General features: G+C 38.4%; 1 protein-coding gene across 8 annotated transcripts in view; it reads right to left on the bottom strand.

The window, feature by feature from the left end:
* Vmn2r1 (vomeronasal 2, receptor 1) overlaps positions 1 to 13719 on the bottom strand; it is a 142676-nt gene extending 128957 nt beyond the window's left edge. For 6 of the 8 annotated variants that reach the window (XR_001783720.1, XR_375555.2, XR_001783721.2 and 3 more), the window contains exons 1-3: positions 10014 to 10900; positions 5129 to 5420; positions 1566 to 2438 (exon numbers count right to left, since the gene is read on the bottom strand). Coding sequence is in view for 5 of the 8 variants with exons in the window: in XM_006501760.1 (XP_006501823.1) it covers positions 1566 to 2438; positions 5129 to 5420; positions 10014 to 10249 (1401 nt within the window). In the remaining 3 variants the exon portion in view is untranslated. Of the gene's footprint in view, positions 1 to 1565; positions 2439 to 5128; positions 5421 to 10013; positions 10901 to 11320 lie in introns of those variants that run through there. The other 2 variants (XM_006501757.3, NM_019918.2) reach the window with 2 other exon arrangements.
* Positions 13720 to 16155: the final 2436 nt, after the last annotated feature.

Here is a 16155-nt window from a genome sequence, read left to right as displayed (position 1 = left end):
TAGAATTAGGAACAAAACACCCATGGAAGGAGTTACAGAGACAAAGTTTGGAGCTGAGGCAAAAGGATGGACCATCTAGAGACTGCCATACCCAGGGATCCATCCCATAATCAGCTTCCAAACGCTGACACCATTGCATACACTAGCAAGATTTTGCTGAAAGGACCCAGATATAGCTGTCTCTTGTGAGACTATGACGGGGCCTAACAAACACAGAAGTGTATGCTCACAATCAGGTATTGAATGGATCACAGGGCCCCAAATGGAGGAGCTAGAGAAAGTATCCAAGGAGCTAAAGGGATCTGCAATCCTATAGGTGGAACAACAATATGAACTAACCAGTACACACACCCCCCCCCCCCCGGAGCTCGTGACTCTAGCTGCATATATATCAGAAGATGGCCTAGTCGGCCATCAGTGGAAAGAGAGGCCCATTGGTCGTGCAAACTTTATATGCCTCAGTACAGGGGAACGCCAAGGCCAAGAAGTGGGAGTGGAAGGGTGGGGGAGTAGGTGGCAGAGCGTGTGGGGGACTTTTAGGATAGCATTGGAAATGTAACTGAAATAAATACCTAATTAAAAAAATACCAAAAAAAAGTAGTACGTTTCTGTTATTTGTGCCAAAAATGCACCAACTCGACCAAATCATAAAAAGTAGGTAAAGCCAAATAGAAAACACTATAAAAATAGCTCACCAATCCTGATCAAAACTATCAAGTTCAAGAAAAAGAGAGAGAGAGAGAGAGAGAGAGAGAGAGAGAGAGAGAGAGAGAGAGAGAGAGAGAGAGAAATACCACAGAGTACTGAATAGTGAGATTTAAAGCAGGAAGTAATCAACTGAAATCAAAGTCAAAGGGAAATTCAGAGGTCCCAGTCACTGTGGCTTCTGTTGGATTAACCACCCAGCCTACTCTAAGCCAACATGAATTGCTTAACATGAGACCAAGAACAGGAGGCACAGAAGTAAGTCTCCCAAGGACTGTCACAGAATCTGCACCCCTGGAAGATGCACCATTCTACCATTCTCACACTGCATAAAGATTCCCTCTTCTAGTCCCCTTCAAGCTAGATAAGACCACATGACTAAAATGTGGCTATGTAAATGCAAGAATTGTGTATGATTTCCAGAAATGGTCTTCTTGCCTTTTTCCTTCTTGCTATTTAAAATATGAGCATTGAATTTTGAACCCAAGTAATCATGAAAGACTACAAAGTGAAGTCCCATTGTGTGGATAGGAACAGGCAAACTAGAAGAAATTGGAGACACTCTGCCAATTATTTAGCTCTAGAATGTTTGTATTTAGCTTTTATTTATGGTTTTAAAAATCAGCTTATCTAGTAGAGGAATTATTTTTGTGAGGGATAATAGATTCTATTTACAACAAAACTAAAATTTCTGTTAATAAATGAGGACTTAAAACACACATTCAGGCCAAACAGGCAAACAATTTCTTTTAAATGGTCATGCAAGAAAGTCGTGGCTATCAAATACTTAAATAGCTGTGACGGCTATTTGTATGAATATGTATAAATGGGATGCTATATAATGAAGTAAAATAACTTACCTGCCAGAAATCAAAGGTAGGTATATATGCACATTGCTGATTTGAACCAAATGGTCCCTGCCCTTCTTGACATCTGCTGAGATGATCCAGGCCATGAGCTATAGCATATACAGCTTGTTTGACATTGTTTGTAATTCTTAGCTGTGATGTATCCAGATAGGTGTTTTTCAGATCTTCCAGCTTCTCCTCTCCAGTGCAGAGCTGATCAGACATGTCATACAGTCTGTCTTCTTTCCCAGTCATATTCACTCTGTGATCCACGTTATAAGGAACACTGCTGTTGGGCCAGGTACAGTTAAAAGCAGTTTGCCAGAATTCAATGGTCAAGACATCATTTGGATCCTTGTTAGGGTGTACATCATAAAGAAATTCTTTTAGTCCTGGTATAACACTTCTTGGTGTTGCAAATCCAATAGTTCCACCAAAATAGGGGAAATACTCAGGCTTTGCAATGAGAGCAGAGGTAATCCAGGCTTCGGTGGCTATCCATGTCCTGTCAGTTATGTTATGATGAATCATTTCCAGCACAAACAGGCTGAGGTCAATGTCAGAAGTATAAAGCACAATGACTTTGGCAGTGGAAGTCTTTACTGCCTTAACAGCCTTCTGCATTTTCTCATTGGAGTAGACTTTGGGAATGGTTTCAGAGAAAGCAACACAGAGGTTGGCACTCTCCATTTTTTCCTTAAAAGTTTTTACTCCATATTTCCCATAATCATCATCAGCTGCAATAGCACCTACCCAGACCCAACCGAAGTGTTTGATGAGATTCACTATGGCCTCAGACTGGAGGTTATCACTGGGTAGTACACGAAGATAAGATGGAAACTGGAATTTGTCACTAAGAATTGAGCAGGAAGAAGTATAGCCCACCTAAAATTAAAAATATTTTTAGCAATTAGAAAGGTAGAGTCAAATCTTAAATAAAAGCTTTCTAAATATTTTGAATTGGATGGAGCCAAATAGTTCTGTTTCCTCACATTTTTCCCTGAAAAATAACTTTCTACTCTTACTCAGTGAGTGGAAATTGCTGATGGAAGTTCTTTGGTCTGTGCTGTCAACCCCAAGAGGGTTAGGGCAGCCAACAATTGATGAAATTCCATGGACTATTTTTCATGGATGACACTGACAGAGAGATCATTTGCTCTTCCCTTTATCCTTCCTGGAAATATGGTGACTCCCTGAGTCACAACATTCAGACTCTCCTTCACCTTCAGTCTCTCATGCACAACGATGAAATGAGTCTACTCCCCATCCATTTAATAGCATTAGTTTCTCTTTCTTAAACTATCTCACTCCTTTCCCATCTCAATTAGTTTGGTTCTTTTCTTTCCTTTTTTAATTTTTTTCTTTCGTTATTTCCTTCTGGCGGGACTTCTGCATGAGTAGATGCTAAACTTTAGATTAACAAAAGTACTTCAAACCTCAGGTTTAAGCAATTTTCTACATCAAGATTCCTCAACACTCTCATCATATAGGCCCAAAAGTATGCACAAGAGCAAGTCTTTTGGTAATTTTCTCATTACTCCCCACATGCATTTCTCATGTTTAGGGACTTGATAATGGAACTTAGGTGACCCACCCTATATGGGTGACCATTTTTATTGCATTTCTGTATCTTAAGTCTCCACATAACTCATTCACTTTGCTATTACTAATGCAACAGCAAGGTCTTCTCTATTACAATTCCACAGCTCCAGAGCTGTCCATTCCTTCATGAAGTCAATTTACTCCTATGTTCTCTTTCTTTTGTTTGATTCTTAATCCTTTGTCTAATATCTATACTTTTCTTTAGAATCATACAACCAGCAACAGCATAAAAGCTAACTATAGGAAAGAACTTAAAAAAAAAAAAAAAAAAGACAGGGCTAAGGTAATAGATCCATGGCTAAAGTGCTTGCTATGCAAACCTGATGACCTAAGTTTAATCCCCAAAATCTAAGCAAAAGTTTAAAAATGCAGTGGCATATGTCTTAGTACTTCAGTAGCAAGATAGGAGGCAGAGACCAGGGAATTGGCCAGAAGCTCACAGGACACTTAGTATACAAGACAGCAGCAGTAGCCTCCAAACAATGACACCATTGCATACACTAGCAAGCGTTTGCTGAAAGGACCCTGATATAGCTGTCTCTTGTGAGACTATGCCGGGGCCTAGCAAACACAGAAGAGGATGCTCACAGTCAGCTATTGGATGGATCACAGGGCCCCCAATGGAGGAGCTAGAGAAAGTATCCAAGGAGCTAAAGATATCTGCAACCCTGTAGGTGCAACAACATTATGAACTAACCAGTACCCCGGAGCTCTTGACTCTAGCTGCATATGTATCAAAAGATGGCCTAGTCGGCCATCAATGGAAAGAGAGGCCCATTGGTCTTGCAAACTTTATATGCCCCAGTACAGGGGAACACCAGGGCCAAAAAATGGGAATGGGTGGGTAGGGAAGTGGGGGGGAGGGTATGGGGGACTTTTTGGATAGCATTGGAAATGTAATTGAGGAAAATACGTAATAAAAAAATATGTATATTTTTAAAAAAAAGAAAAATCCTGCCTTAACTAAGGGGAAGGCAAAAAATTACTGTAAAATTGTCCTCTAACCTCCATATTTATGCCATGGCAGACATGTATGTCTATGGTTACACATGTTCAATAACCTGTAAACTTGTTTCAACTTTTGATAGTATCCCAAATGATATCATTGTGTGAAACTCCCAGACCCATTTTAGATTGTGAGTATGATGACTTAGGCCATGATTAATAAGCATCAACAGAGAAAAAAAAACAAAATATATGCCTTGTTTCAGCTATTGATCAACCACCAAGAGTTAATCCAGTACTGTGGAGCACGGGGACTAGTGAGACGTATATAATTACTGCATCACAACTCAGTGCAAGAAGGATGTTCTGAATCAAGTAATCTGAAGTCACTTCTAAGTAAGCCCCAGATCTCATGGCTGGATCTTAGGTATACAGTGTCACAAAGAACACCATCCCAGGCATCCTAGGCTTACTTATACAGTGTCACTAAGAATATCACCCCACCCATACTAGGCTTGCTTATGCAGTGTCACTAAGAACACCACTCCACCAATACTAGGCTATCTTATAGTTTATATCAACTTCTTCTGTCTTTCTTATTTTCAACAATTTCTAAACACTGTATTTCTTTAAATATTTTTGTTTATTTTTTTGAGGCAGGGTTTCTTTGTATAAGCCTAGTTGTCTGAGAACTAGCTCGGTAGAGCAGACTAGCCTCTGACTCAGATCTGTGTGCCTCTGCTTCCTGAGTGGTGGGATAAAATGTGTGTGCCACCATTTTTGTGTGTGTGCTTGCATAAGTTTATGGCACTGCATGAATAAGGAAGCCTATAAGAGTCAAAAATGGGGGGAGGGGGCTTTCAGATCCCCATACCTGGAGTTTCAGATGGTTGTGAACTACCCGATCAGTTCTGGGGATTGAAACTAAATCCTCTACAAGAACAAGTACTCTTAACCTCTTAGACATCTCTCCTGGTCCCATTTCTATTTCTTTACAAATAATTACTCAGCATAATATTCTGACATACCTGAGGCATATAATACAACCCTAGAATTCGTGAAGCAGCAACTGACAAAGATGATCCCCCTGATCCAACCAGTGCTGCTAGAGTTGATCCAGTGCTATTTCTAAAATTGGGTTTGAATTCTTCCTGCCCAGTAAGAAACACCAAAGATGACTCCATTGCTTTGGAGATGGTATAGCAGGAATCAAAGATCTGGTAGCCCAGAGTATGGTTGGGCAAAATGTCCTTCCTCTCATTAATCTCCTTAATGGTGTGGATCATGGTTTTCATCCATCGGAAACCCCGGAAATTAAACCTGGAAAGGAAAAATTTTTGTGAGGCACTGGCTATTGCAGTTGGGGTGGGGCTTTTCAGGAAAGGAGTTTCAGTTAAATGAGGGATTACAGCTTTTTGTAGAAGCAGCAGCAGGTATCTTAGTTGTCTATACACATCAATTTTTCACAAATAACAATACAATCTTAACATATTCAAGTGAATCATATTCACTATTGATTAGTAATCTTGGGAAGCAACTTTTGGATTTTTTTACCATATAGATGAGATATAGATATAGATAGATATAGACATAGACATAGACATAGACATAGACATAGACATAGACATAGACATAGACATAGACATAGACATAGACATAGATATAGATATATAATCTGCTATGATTTTCTTAAGTGGCCAATTATCTCTTTGTCACAAAAACATTCTTCTAGTCAGAATATTCTTCACCAGCAGATATACAACAGCCTCTTTGAACATGTTTTTCCCATTCACTGGAAGTCATTGGGGCTATATGATTCTTCTCCTTATATTGACCCATGTTCTTCTGAATATTAATTGTAATTTTTAAAATCCTAAAATGCACTGAGGCACGTAAAGGAGGAATACAGTAAAGCATTACAAGAATTATGTATAATAAAACTGTAATTGCATAACCATATCTGAGATTTTAGTTTCAATATTAAGAAATATTTATTGATTCTCACATACAAATAGAAACATGATGTCATTAAAATCAATATTGAAGTTCAATGCCACAATTTTTTCAATTCCCCCTATATTTGTCAACTAATTCTATTTTCTTTTTTCTCTCTTCAATGTTAAAGCACATTTTAACTTACTAAGACAAGTACCCCAAAATGACATTATGTCTTAAAATCTTGTATAGATATTTAACTTTGTCTTCTGTTCAGTAATTTTTTTTTTTTATTAAATATCCAACAACAAGACACTGGAGATGGATCAACATTTGCTTTTGCAGAGGATCCAGGTTTTATTCCCAGCTCCCACATAGATGTTCACAACTATCCCTAACTACAGATTCAGAGGAGCTGATATCATCTTCTGGCCTCCACACACTCCAAGCATGTACATGGTACACATAGATAACTGAAGGCAGAATAATAAAAATTTATGTGCAGTCCTTCCCGTCTGAGCCGGTGCCCTGAGCAGCCCTTGGGCTCGAACTCCTCAGCGAGATGCACAACACTCAAGAGTAAAATCCAATCCCAGGCACTCTAACACTTCTAGGATCATAGGACCAGAAGTGAGGAGGACACAACATCCGCGCCAACACTAGAAGTAACTGGAACCCGTGAGACCCAGGTACCCAGGAACTCCGCCCGACCAGACGCACGAGTTCCTCCTGGTCTGGTCCAATGCCCTGAGCAGACCTTGGGCGCAAACTCTGCAGCCAGTCCCAGAACACCCAGAAGAAGCTCCACTCTCAGGCACTCTAACACGTCCAAAACCACAGGATCCCAAGAGATTGGTCACACCAGGATCTCAGGGTCTAGGAGGCAGCTTGACTTCCAGGAGCAATGACATACCCAGGATCTCAGGATCACAGGATCACAGAATCCTAGAATCACAGGTTCACAGAAATAGCTGAACTCTGAGGAGTTCTGACACAACCAGGATCCCAGGAACAACAGGCTCCAGTCAGATATAGTGAGGCCAAGTAGCACTAGAGATAATCAGATGGCTGGAGGCAAGCATAAGAATATAATCAACAGAAACCAAGGTTACTTGGCATCATCAGAACCCATTTTTTCCACATAAGCAAGTCCTGGATAAACCATCACACCGGAAAAGCAAGATTTGGATCTAAAATTAGTTCTCATGATGGCGATAGAGAACTTTAAAGACATAAATAACTCCCTTAAACAAATACAGGAGAACACAGGTAAACAACTAGAAGCTCTTAAAGAGGAAACACAAAAATCCCTTAAAGAATTACAGGAAAACACAATTGAACAGGCAAAGGAAATGAACAAAACCATCCAAGATCTAAAAGTAGAAATAGAAACAATAAAGAAATCACAAAGGTAATAACCCTGGATATATATATATATGAAAGAGATCAGGAGCCATAGAGGCAAGCATCACAACAGAATACAAGAGATAGAAGAGAGAATCTCAAAATTAATGAAGAAGATACCATAGAAAACATTGACACAACAGTCAAAGGAAAAGCAAAAAGCAAAGAGCTCCTAACCCAAAACATCCAGGAAATCCAAGACACAATGTGAAGACAAAACCTAAGGATAATAGGTATATAAGAGAGTCAAGATTTTCAACTTAAAGGGCCAGTAAAGATCTTCAACAAAATTATAGAAGAAAACTTCCCTAACCTAAAGAAAGAGATGCCCATAAACATACAAGAAGCCTACAGAACACCAAATAGACTGGACCAGAAAAGAAATTCCTTTTGTCACATAATAATCAAAACACCAAATGCACTAAATCAAAGAAAAAATATTAAAAGCAGTAAGGGGAAAAGGTCAAGTAACATATTAAGGAAGACCTATCAGAATTATACCAGCAGTAAGAAAACAATTGTAAGTTAAATGGGCAGTAAGAAGACTCTCTATAATTAATGCTACATATGAAGTATTTTAAGGGTTAGTGGGGAAGTTACTTTAAATCATCACAAAATAATTACTAAAAAAAGCATTTGGAATAAATTTTCCTTCATTGATTAATTTTTATTATGAGGCTCACAATATTTCATAATATCTAAACCTCTTTTTATGACTATCAAATGACACATAAAATACTCCTTTACTCCATTTCCTTATTTTTCTCTATTTGAGAAATATTTTCAAAATAATATAAAGTCTTCCTGTTTCATGTACTTTTAACACATGAACAGCTAAAATTAGTATTGCATTAAAGTTATTTGTTTCAAAACAAACTTTCTTCAAACCCCCAGTTGAGGTTCTGAATCAGTGAGTTAAAGATTATGATTAAAAAATTAAACTAATATTGCTTAGTTAGACTGGGTTCTGAACACTACATAGACCTTTGGAAGGAGAAGTTAAATTACATGGAAGAATAATAAGTGTCTTGAAAGCACTGGGGTTGAATAGATAGAAGGAAATGTTGATGAATATTGGTGAAAAATACACATAAAGATCTAATTTTAAAGAAATGTATTTTTTAACATTATAAGACCAAGATGTAGCTACTCAAATCCTAATTTCAATAATTAAACAAATTCTAAATAATCCTAACTAGGGAATTATCTTAAATAGAATATATTTACTTCTCTCCACTTCTTCAACTATAATGTAATAAGACATTATTTCTAAGGAAGTGAAAAATGATATTTTGAAATCTATGTAGTAGCCTTTACAGTCTAACATTGCTGGGAAAGAAATTTTCAGAAGTTCCAATGCAGGGCGTAGAACAAATGAAATAATCCCTTTCCTAAACTATCAATGTGTTACATTTCGATGTGCTCTAAGTTCTCATTTCCAGTTGTTTGGAATTAAAGAGGTAAAAACTCCAGTGGTAAATAATACTTGGCTCTACAGTAATCTAGTTGTAAGTAAAGCCTTACATATATCTTCCTCCTCCATTGCCTCTGCTTCACTGTAAGAATGAGAAACAGTCATAGAATTAAGGGCAGAATTCTTCATGAAACTTTGTATTTTCTGAAGATGTACAGATGATTAGCACCCTTCACACAAGGACATCTCAAATATGGAGCATGAAACATATCAAAGGAAAGTTGTGATTGGTGAAATGTGAGCTAGCAGAAACTGCTAAATATACAGTGTGCACTGACAACAGTAATGGCCATGAAGCTTCAGGGATATGCCTGCTGTGTTAGGTCACATTTCCAGCTAAAACTGTGTTTGTGTTACAGTTACAACTATTTAAAGGCGTGTGTGTGTATGTGTGTGTGTGTGTGTGTGTATGTGTGTGTGTATGAATATAAGAATATGACTATATATACATATATATGAATACAAGAGATAATACAGAGAGAAAAAACATTGCTTTCTAATAACAATAAACTTATTGATAATTTGCTTTGCTTTCATTAATTTGTGGCATTCTTGTGTGTGTGTGTGTGTGTGTGTGTGTGTGTGTGTGTGTGTGTGGTGTACAGATAGTTGTCCTATCCATGCTTTGCATTTCCCACAACAGATTACTGGCAAATTCTAGTATCAGGCATGGATCTTATTTTCTGAAGTGGCAATGTGGAGACACAACACTGGGCAACAACCTGCCAGGGTAGGTCTTGCTCAGATAAATCAGTGCTCCCCTGCAGTGTGCTTCTCTTAAAAAGAGTTTTAGTCTCTGCTATTAAACAATAAAGTTCAATGCTACATTATTCTGCATAACAGGTTTCAGAAGAACAGCTTCTGAAACCCCAGTACATTCATGAAGCAACAGGAGTCTTCTAAAAACAGATTCTGATTCTGCAAGTCTGAGTAGCAGCCCTTAACTGTACATGCCTAGCAACCTCTTAGCTGCTGCTGCACCACAGAGCACTCTGTGAGGAGCAAATGTTCTGTACAGCATCAAGACTCCAGCTGGAGACACAAGCCCCTGCTCACCAGTTCGCCCACCACCTGAATTGACAAGAAAGAAGATGGCTTACCCTTCACACATGGGTGATACCGGCTCCAAAATAGCTTCATCTACTGGGATGATTCTGGAGTGGATAGGAAACAGTCCTGCAATAACAAGTGAATGATTTTTGGCATCTACATATCCAGACAAATTAAACTTGGCCATCAATCTGCATTGTACTTCCTCTGTTTTGTTTTGAGCACCCAATACAGCCCACAAAAATGCAAGAAATCCTAAAGCTAAGCTTATCTGTCTGCTGGCCATTTTAATAAAGCGAGTTTTAAGAAACTGACTAGTGTGGAAATCACACACGTTTTAGTGAAGCGCCTTGATTGAGTGGAAATGTGTGTGTCCCAGTGGACTTGGCTTGTCACTACTTGCTACATAATTTTCATGTCTCAATCAGGGGCCTTGAAATCACTTGCAATTTGTGGATCTGGACTGGGAGCCGAGTAACCCTTTGAGAACAAACTTCAGAAAATCCCCATATGCTTTGAAACAATAAATAATAAAAATGTGGATTCTAAGTTTAAAACTCATTTTAATTTGTAGAAACTATCCTTCTTGTTTAGAATTGAGTCTCACTACATGTAAATCCATGGTCTTCAAAGGTAAGGGACAGTATCCTGCTTCATCATAAAGTATCAAAAGAGGTGACAGCTCTCTCATTACCTCATTGATGAGTAGGATACTAACAAAATACCCTAGAAAAAATACTGTAAGGCCCGTATATATTTAATGAACTGTTTCACACATACCATTTTTGTTATACTTTAATAACAGACCAACTACTACTCTCAGAATACACTCTATAGTTTCAGGCTTATATCTCTAGTCGCTTCTAAAAAATTCTTCCTCACTTCCTTTCTTCCTTCCTCCTTCCCTCCAATCTCTCCACTCTCTTCCTTCCCTCCTCCATCCTCTCCCTCTCCCTCTCCCTCTCCCTCTCCCTCTCCCTCTCCCTCTCCCTCTCTCTCTCCCTCTCCTCCTCCTCCCCCCCTCCACTCCCCTCCCCTTTGTCCACTCTCCCTTCTCATCTCTAACCTCACCACACCCCCATGCTAGTGCTGAGCCACACGTCTAATCCATGTGCTTCCTTTCTTACTAGACTCACCTCTAAGACAAACCTCACTTAGAAGATCAATCTACTGTTCTTTCAGTCCTCTCCAGTTGCCCTCTCATCCCCATTTCAAACACCTTTCCTTGGAGTATAAAATTCATAATATTTTCAGAAAACAGCCCAGCCAACATATTAGATCTTGATATCAGTGTAGACCCTTTTATCTTGCACCTTGCCACCAAAACCTTTTTCTCACAAAAGCAATAGAAACCTACCAAAAATTGATGTACACTGGAAGTGAATACAGCTTTCATTGTCATCCTAAGACATAGAATAAGCAAAAAGTACAAAATAAGGCAATTTTGAGTTATTTATGGTTTAGTCACATTATGGAATGCAAAGCCTTTTAGGTCTTATTCTTAAGAACAAAAATATACATAGGCAGCTGGAGAGATGGGTCAGTAGTTAAGAATACACACAGTGCTCTTGCAGAGGACTTGGGTAAAGGTCCCAGTACCCACATTGAGTGTCTTACAACAGTTTTCAGTTTTAGTTCCAAGGGAGCTGACACCCTCTTCTGGCTTAGCTGGCATCTATATGCACAGGACCCACATAGTTTGCATATAGGAAAACACATATTCACTATTAATTTTTAATTAACCTTTAAAAATACAAGAGAAAATCTCACAGTGTACATAAAGTTAGCACAATGGAATTATATTCTAAGGTTGTAGAATTTACCAGTAAATTGTAACTCTTTTACCTATGTATTTCCTTCTTAAAATTAAGACAAAACTGCCAAATACAAATCAGAAGAAACATAACATCCCCCTTGTCATTCTACTTTAACAGACCAATCATTTTCATGATACCATGCTCATTTATAGTCCCAGTCAGTACTCATGTAGTATTATTAAGTTACTGTGTGTGGGTTTTAACTTTCCCCTTTATATACTTTCCTATTCAAACTCAAGAGTGTGGGACTGGGGAGATGCTTCAGTGGTTAAAGCTATTGTTCTGAAATTAGGTGTACTGGCTAGTTTTGTGTCAACTTGACACAGGATGGAATTATCGCAGAGAAAGGAGCTTCAGTTGGGGAAATGTCTCCACGAGATCCAGCTGTAAGGCATTTTATCAATTAGTGATCAAGGGGGGAGGTCCCCTTGTTGGTGGTGCCATCCCTGGGCTGGTAGTCTTGGATCAATAAGAGAGCAGACTGAGCAATCCAGGGGAGGCAAGCCAGTAAAGAACATCCCTCCATGGCTTCTGCATCAGCTCCTGCTTTCTGACCTGCTTGAGTTCCAGTCCTAACTCCCTTTGGTGATGAACAGCAGTGTGGAAGTGTAAGCTGAATAAACCCTTTCCTCCCCAACTTGCTTTTTGGTCATGATATTTTGTGCAGGAATAGAAACCCTGACTAGGACAGTAGGAGAACCAGAGTTTTTATCCTCAGCACTCACAGAAATGTAAATAAAGCATGCATGTCAGACAGCCTGTAGGCAGAAGCAGCATACCAAAGACAAACCAGCAATTCACCCTAGACAAATTGGCTCTTAGTTCAGGTGCAAGACTGCCATAATTTATAAAATGTGGCACAGGCAAGGAAAGCAGCCAATGCCAATTTTTGCCTTTTAAACCACAGGCACACATGTATGTGTACATGGTCCTGCCCACACATGCACAAAAAACACACCCCACACACATCCTCCATAAGATAATATATACATATTGTATGTATAATATATGCATATGTGTGTATATGTGTATATATATATGTATACATATATATATATATAATACACAAAAATATACTAATAGAAATATGTTTTCTATTACATACATGCTTTCTCAACTATAATCCTCAGCATATTTTGTATATGATACTATCATTATTACCAGTCACCTGGGCCACATTTCATCCCTACTATAGGATTTCTCAGTTGTTGGCTAAGTATAGTCTTCCACTGTCCCAGGGGCATCTCCAAGAGTCTCTCATTCCTAGTTCACTGGTGAACTATGGGAGCAATTCTCATTTTACCACAGCAGGCTCGGCCTTCACAAGAGACCACAAACGTGATTTCCTGACCCTGATCAGTTTCCTGTCAAAGTTCTCACTAGTGTTCTCTTATGATGTGTGGATGGTATGCATATTCTCTTCTCATACTTCCCAATGCTGGAGACCAGATTTAGTGAATAGACAGATTCTCAGAAGATGCTTCCTAAATGGCTTCAAAGTTTGACTTTATCCAAACAGATTGTTTGTTGAAACACTATATGAATAGGCAGTCCTCACTGCTAACAGCATAATAATCCCTACTGAGTTTAAGTAAGGCTTACATCACAACTTTCTCAGAATGTCCTTTCTCATGTTTGCTCTCCCTTGTCTTACCTTGGCAGCTATTTCTGAAAAATTATCCTTTAGTTGCCAAGGCTACCTCTTGGAAAGTGTAGGCGTATCATTCTGGAAGATTAATCTAATTCTTTGAGGAAATGCTACACTGGAGACCATAAAATGATTATTATACTTTGTTATCTTAGTATTTGATATTTCTTGAAATTTTATTTTTAATTGTGTGTAGGTGTATGTTTGCATGTGGTTATGTACACATGAGTGCAGGTGTCCTTAGAAGCCAAAGACATTGGTTCTCCTGGAGAAGACAAGACAGATGGTTGTGAGCAGCCTGACATGGGTTCTGGAAACCAAACTCAGGTCCTCTGGAAGTGTATCAAGTTCTCTTAACTGCTGAGTCAACTCCTCAGCTTTTATATTAATATTTTGAAACTACAATTTTATACTTGCAAATGGTCTCTGCATTCCCTAACCTTCCTCACATAATGAATTAGATTCAGGTTGAGAAGGCTTCTGATTTGTGTACCAGCATCTGGTATTCAGTTTGAGAACCTTCAAAATACTGGTTGATTTCAGAATACTGCTCTATTTCAACCAATGATTGCTTTCTTCAAATGCCCAAAATTCAAGAAAGATCAAGCAAAGGTGACAAGCCAGGGAGGCGTTTTATGAAATGCACACTGATGGGTACTCAATGCCTCCTTTTCCAAAACACCACCTCAGTTGACTTTTTTGGTTTTCTTCATTTCACAAATGAATAGATAGAAGCTCCCATGGCAAATACATGCTGATATACAGGCAGCAAAATCCATAATCTACTTTAGACCTGTAGAAAGAAACTATGTAAGACCCTGGACATACATTATTACAGGTTTTTCTCGGAAACTGAGGACTTAGTGAAGCAGTGTTCTGATTGTGGGTAAACCTTTCTAAGGCTCCAACAGAAGGGCACTTTAATAGCAGTGTTGCCATTACTTGCAGTGGTGGAGTTTCTTTTATGGTATTTTGAGGCAAAATATAATTTCCACTCAATTTTTACTTCAGGAACCCTTAGTTCAGAACAATGTGAATGACCTGGGGTGTTTGATCACATGTGCAGAGCCCAGACTCCTGGGTCAACACGGTGACTATTTTCTGTGCTCTCTCTAGCCTTCTTTGATCCTTGAAGGACTGAGGCAGTCAGGCCTCTTTCAGAAATAGTGACAGATTCTGCCTAGACTTGTCTTTGCTTCCAAGCAAAGAAAACACCTGAACCCAGTAAGGCTCTGAAAAACCAACCACCTTACTAACACCTCACTAACTGTGCTTGACACCGTTTGAATGTGAAATGTCCACTATAAGCTTATGACTAATTCCCCAACTGGTGCTGCTGACAGGGTAAGTCATGGAACCTTTAGGAAGCAAGGCCTAGCTATAGGAAGTCAGTAACTTGGGGAGGGTCTTACATCCAGGACCTACTTTCTGTCCTCTATTGGCTTCCTGTTTGCGATCACAATGTAGCCAAGCACAAAACTACAAACTTAGTCAAGAACTCCAACCATTATGCTTTCCCAGCATGAAAATGATCTAAAATGAATCAAACTCACTCTAACTTAGTTTGTCAGACTGTGATGGTTTTCTGTACCTATATCAGAAAACAATACTGAAGTAAATAGGTCTACATGGGTGGTATTATGGTATACATAAGTGACCCCAAAAATTCTATCAGAAAACTCCTACATCTGATAAATACCTTCAGCAGGTGACTGGATATAAAATTAACTCAAGAAAATCAGTAGCAAGTGACAAACAAGCCAAGAAAAAAGTTAGGGAGAAAATATTTTTCCCAATTGCCACAAATATAAAATATCTTGATATGACTCTAACCAAGCAAGCAAAAGACTTATATGACAAGAACTTCAAGTCCCTGAAGAAAGAAACTGAAAAAGATTTCAGAAGATGGAAAGATCTCACATGTTCATGAACTGGTAGAAATAACATAGTGGAAATGGACATTTTATAAAAAGCAATCTACAGATTGAATGCAATTCCCATTAAAATTCTGACACAATTTTTAAGGTACTTGAAAGAACAATTCTCAACTTCATATTCAAAAACAAGAAATCCAGGATATCCAAAAACAATCCTATACAATAAAATAAATTGTAGAGTTATCACCATCGCTACCTCCAAGTTGTACTACAGAATAATAGTAATAAAAACTGCATAGTATTGGTATAAAAATAGACAGGCTGATCAATGGAATGAAATCAAAGACCCAAAAATAAACCAACACACCTACAGACACTTGATTTTTTACAAAGAAGTAAAAACCATGCAATGGAAAAGGGGGAGTATATTAAACAACTGATGCTAGTCTAATGCTATGTTTGTGTGTAGAATAATGCATTAGATCAATATTTATATATATAATTTATCAATATTACTACACACAAAAACCAAGTCCAAGCAGATCAAAGACCTCAATATAAAACCAGATACAGTAAATCTAATAAGACAGATAGTGGAGGATAGTCTTGAACTCAGGAGATATCTTCGTGAAGAGAATACCAATGGTTCAGGCTCTAAGATCAACAGTGGATAAATTGGACCTCAGGTCCTCATGAAACTGATAAGCAAAGGATACTCTCAAGAAAATGACAGCCTACAGATTGGGAAAATATCTTCATCAACCCCATGACTGGCAGAGGGCTAATATACAAAATACATAAAGAACTCAGGAAATTAGACACAAACAACTCAAATAACCCAACTTTAAAA

This window comes from Mus musculus, chromosome 3, assembly GCF_000001635.26.
Source record: "Mus musculus strain C57BL/6J chromosome 3, GRCm38.p6 C57BL/6J".
NCBI lineage: Eukaryota > Metazoa > Chordata > Mammalia > Rodentia > Muridae > Mus > Mus musculus.
This window is presented reverse-complemented; position numbering and strand designations above follow the sequence as displayed.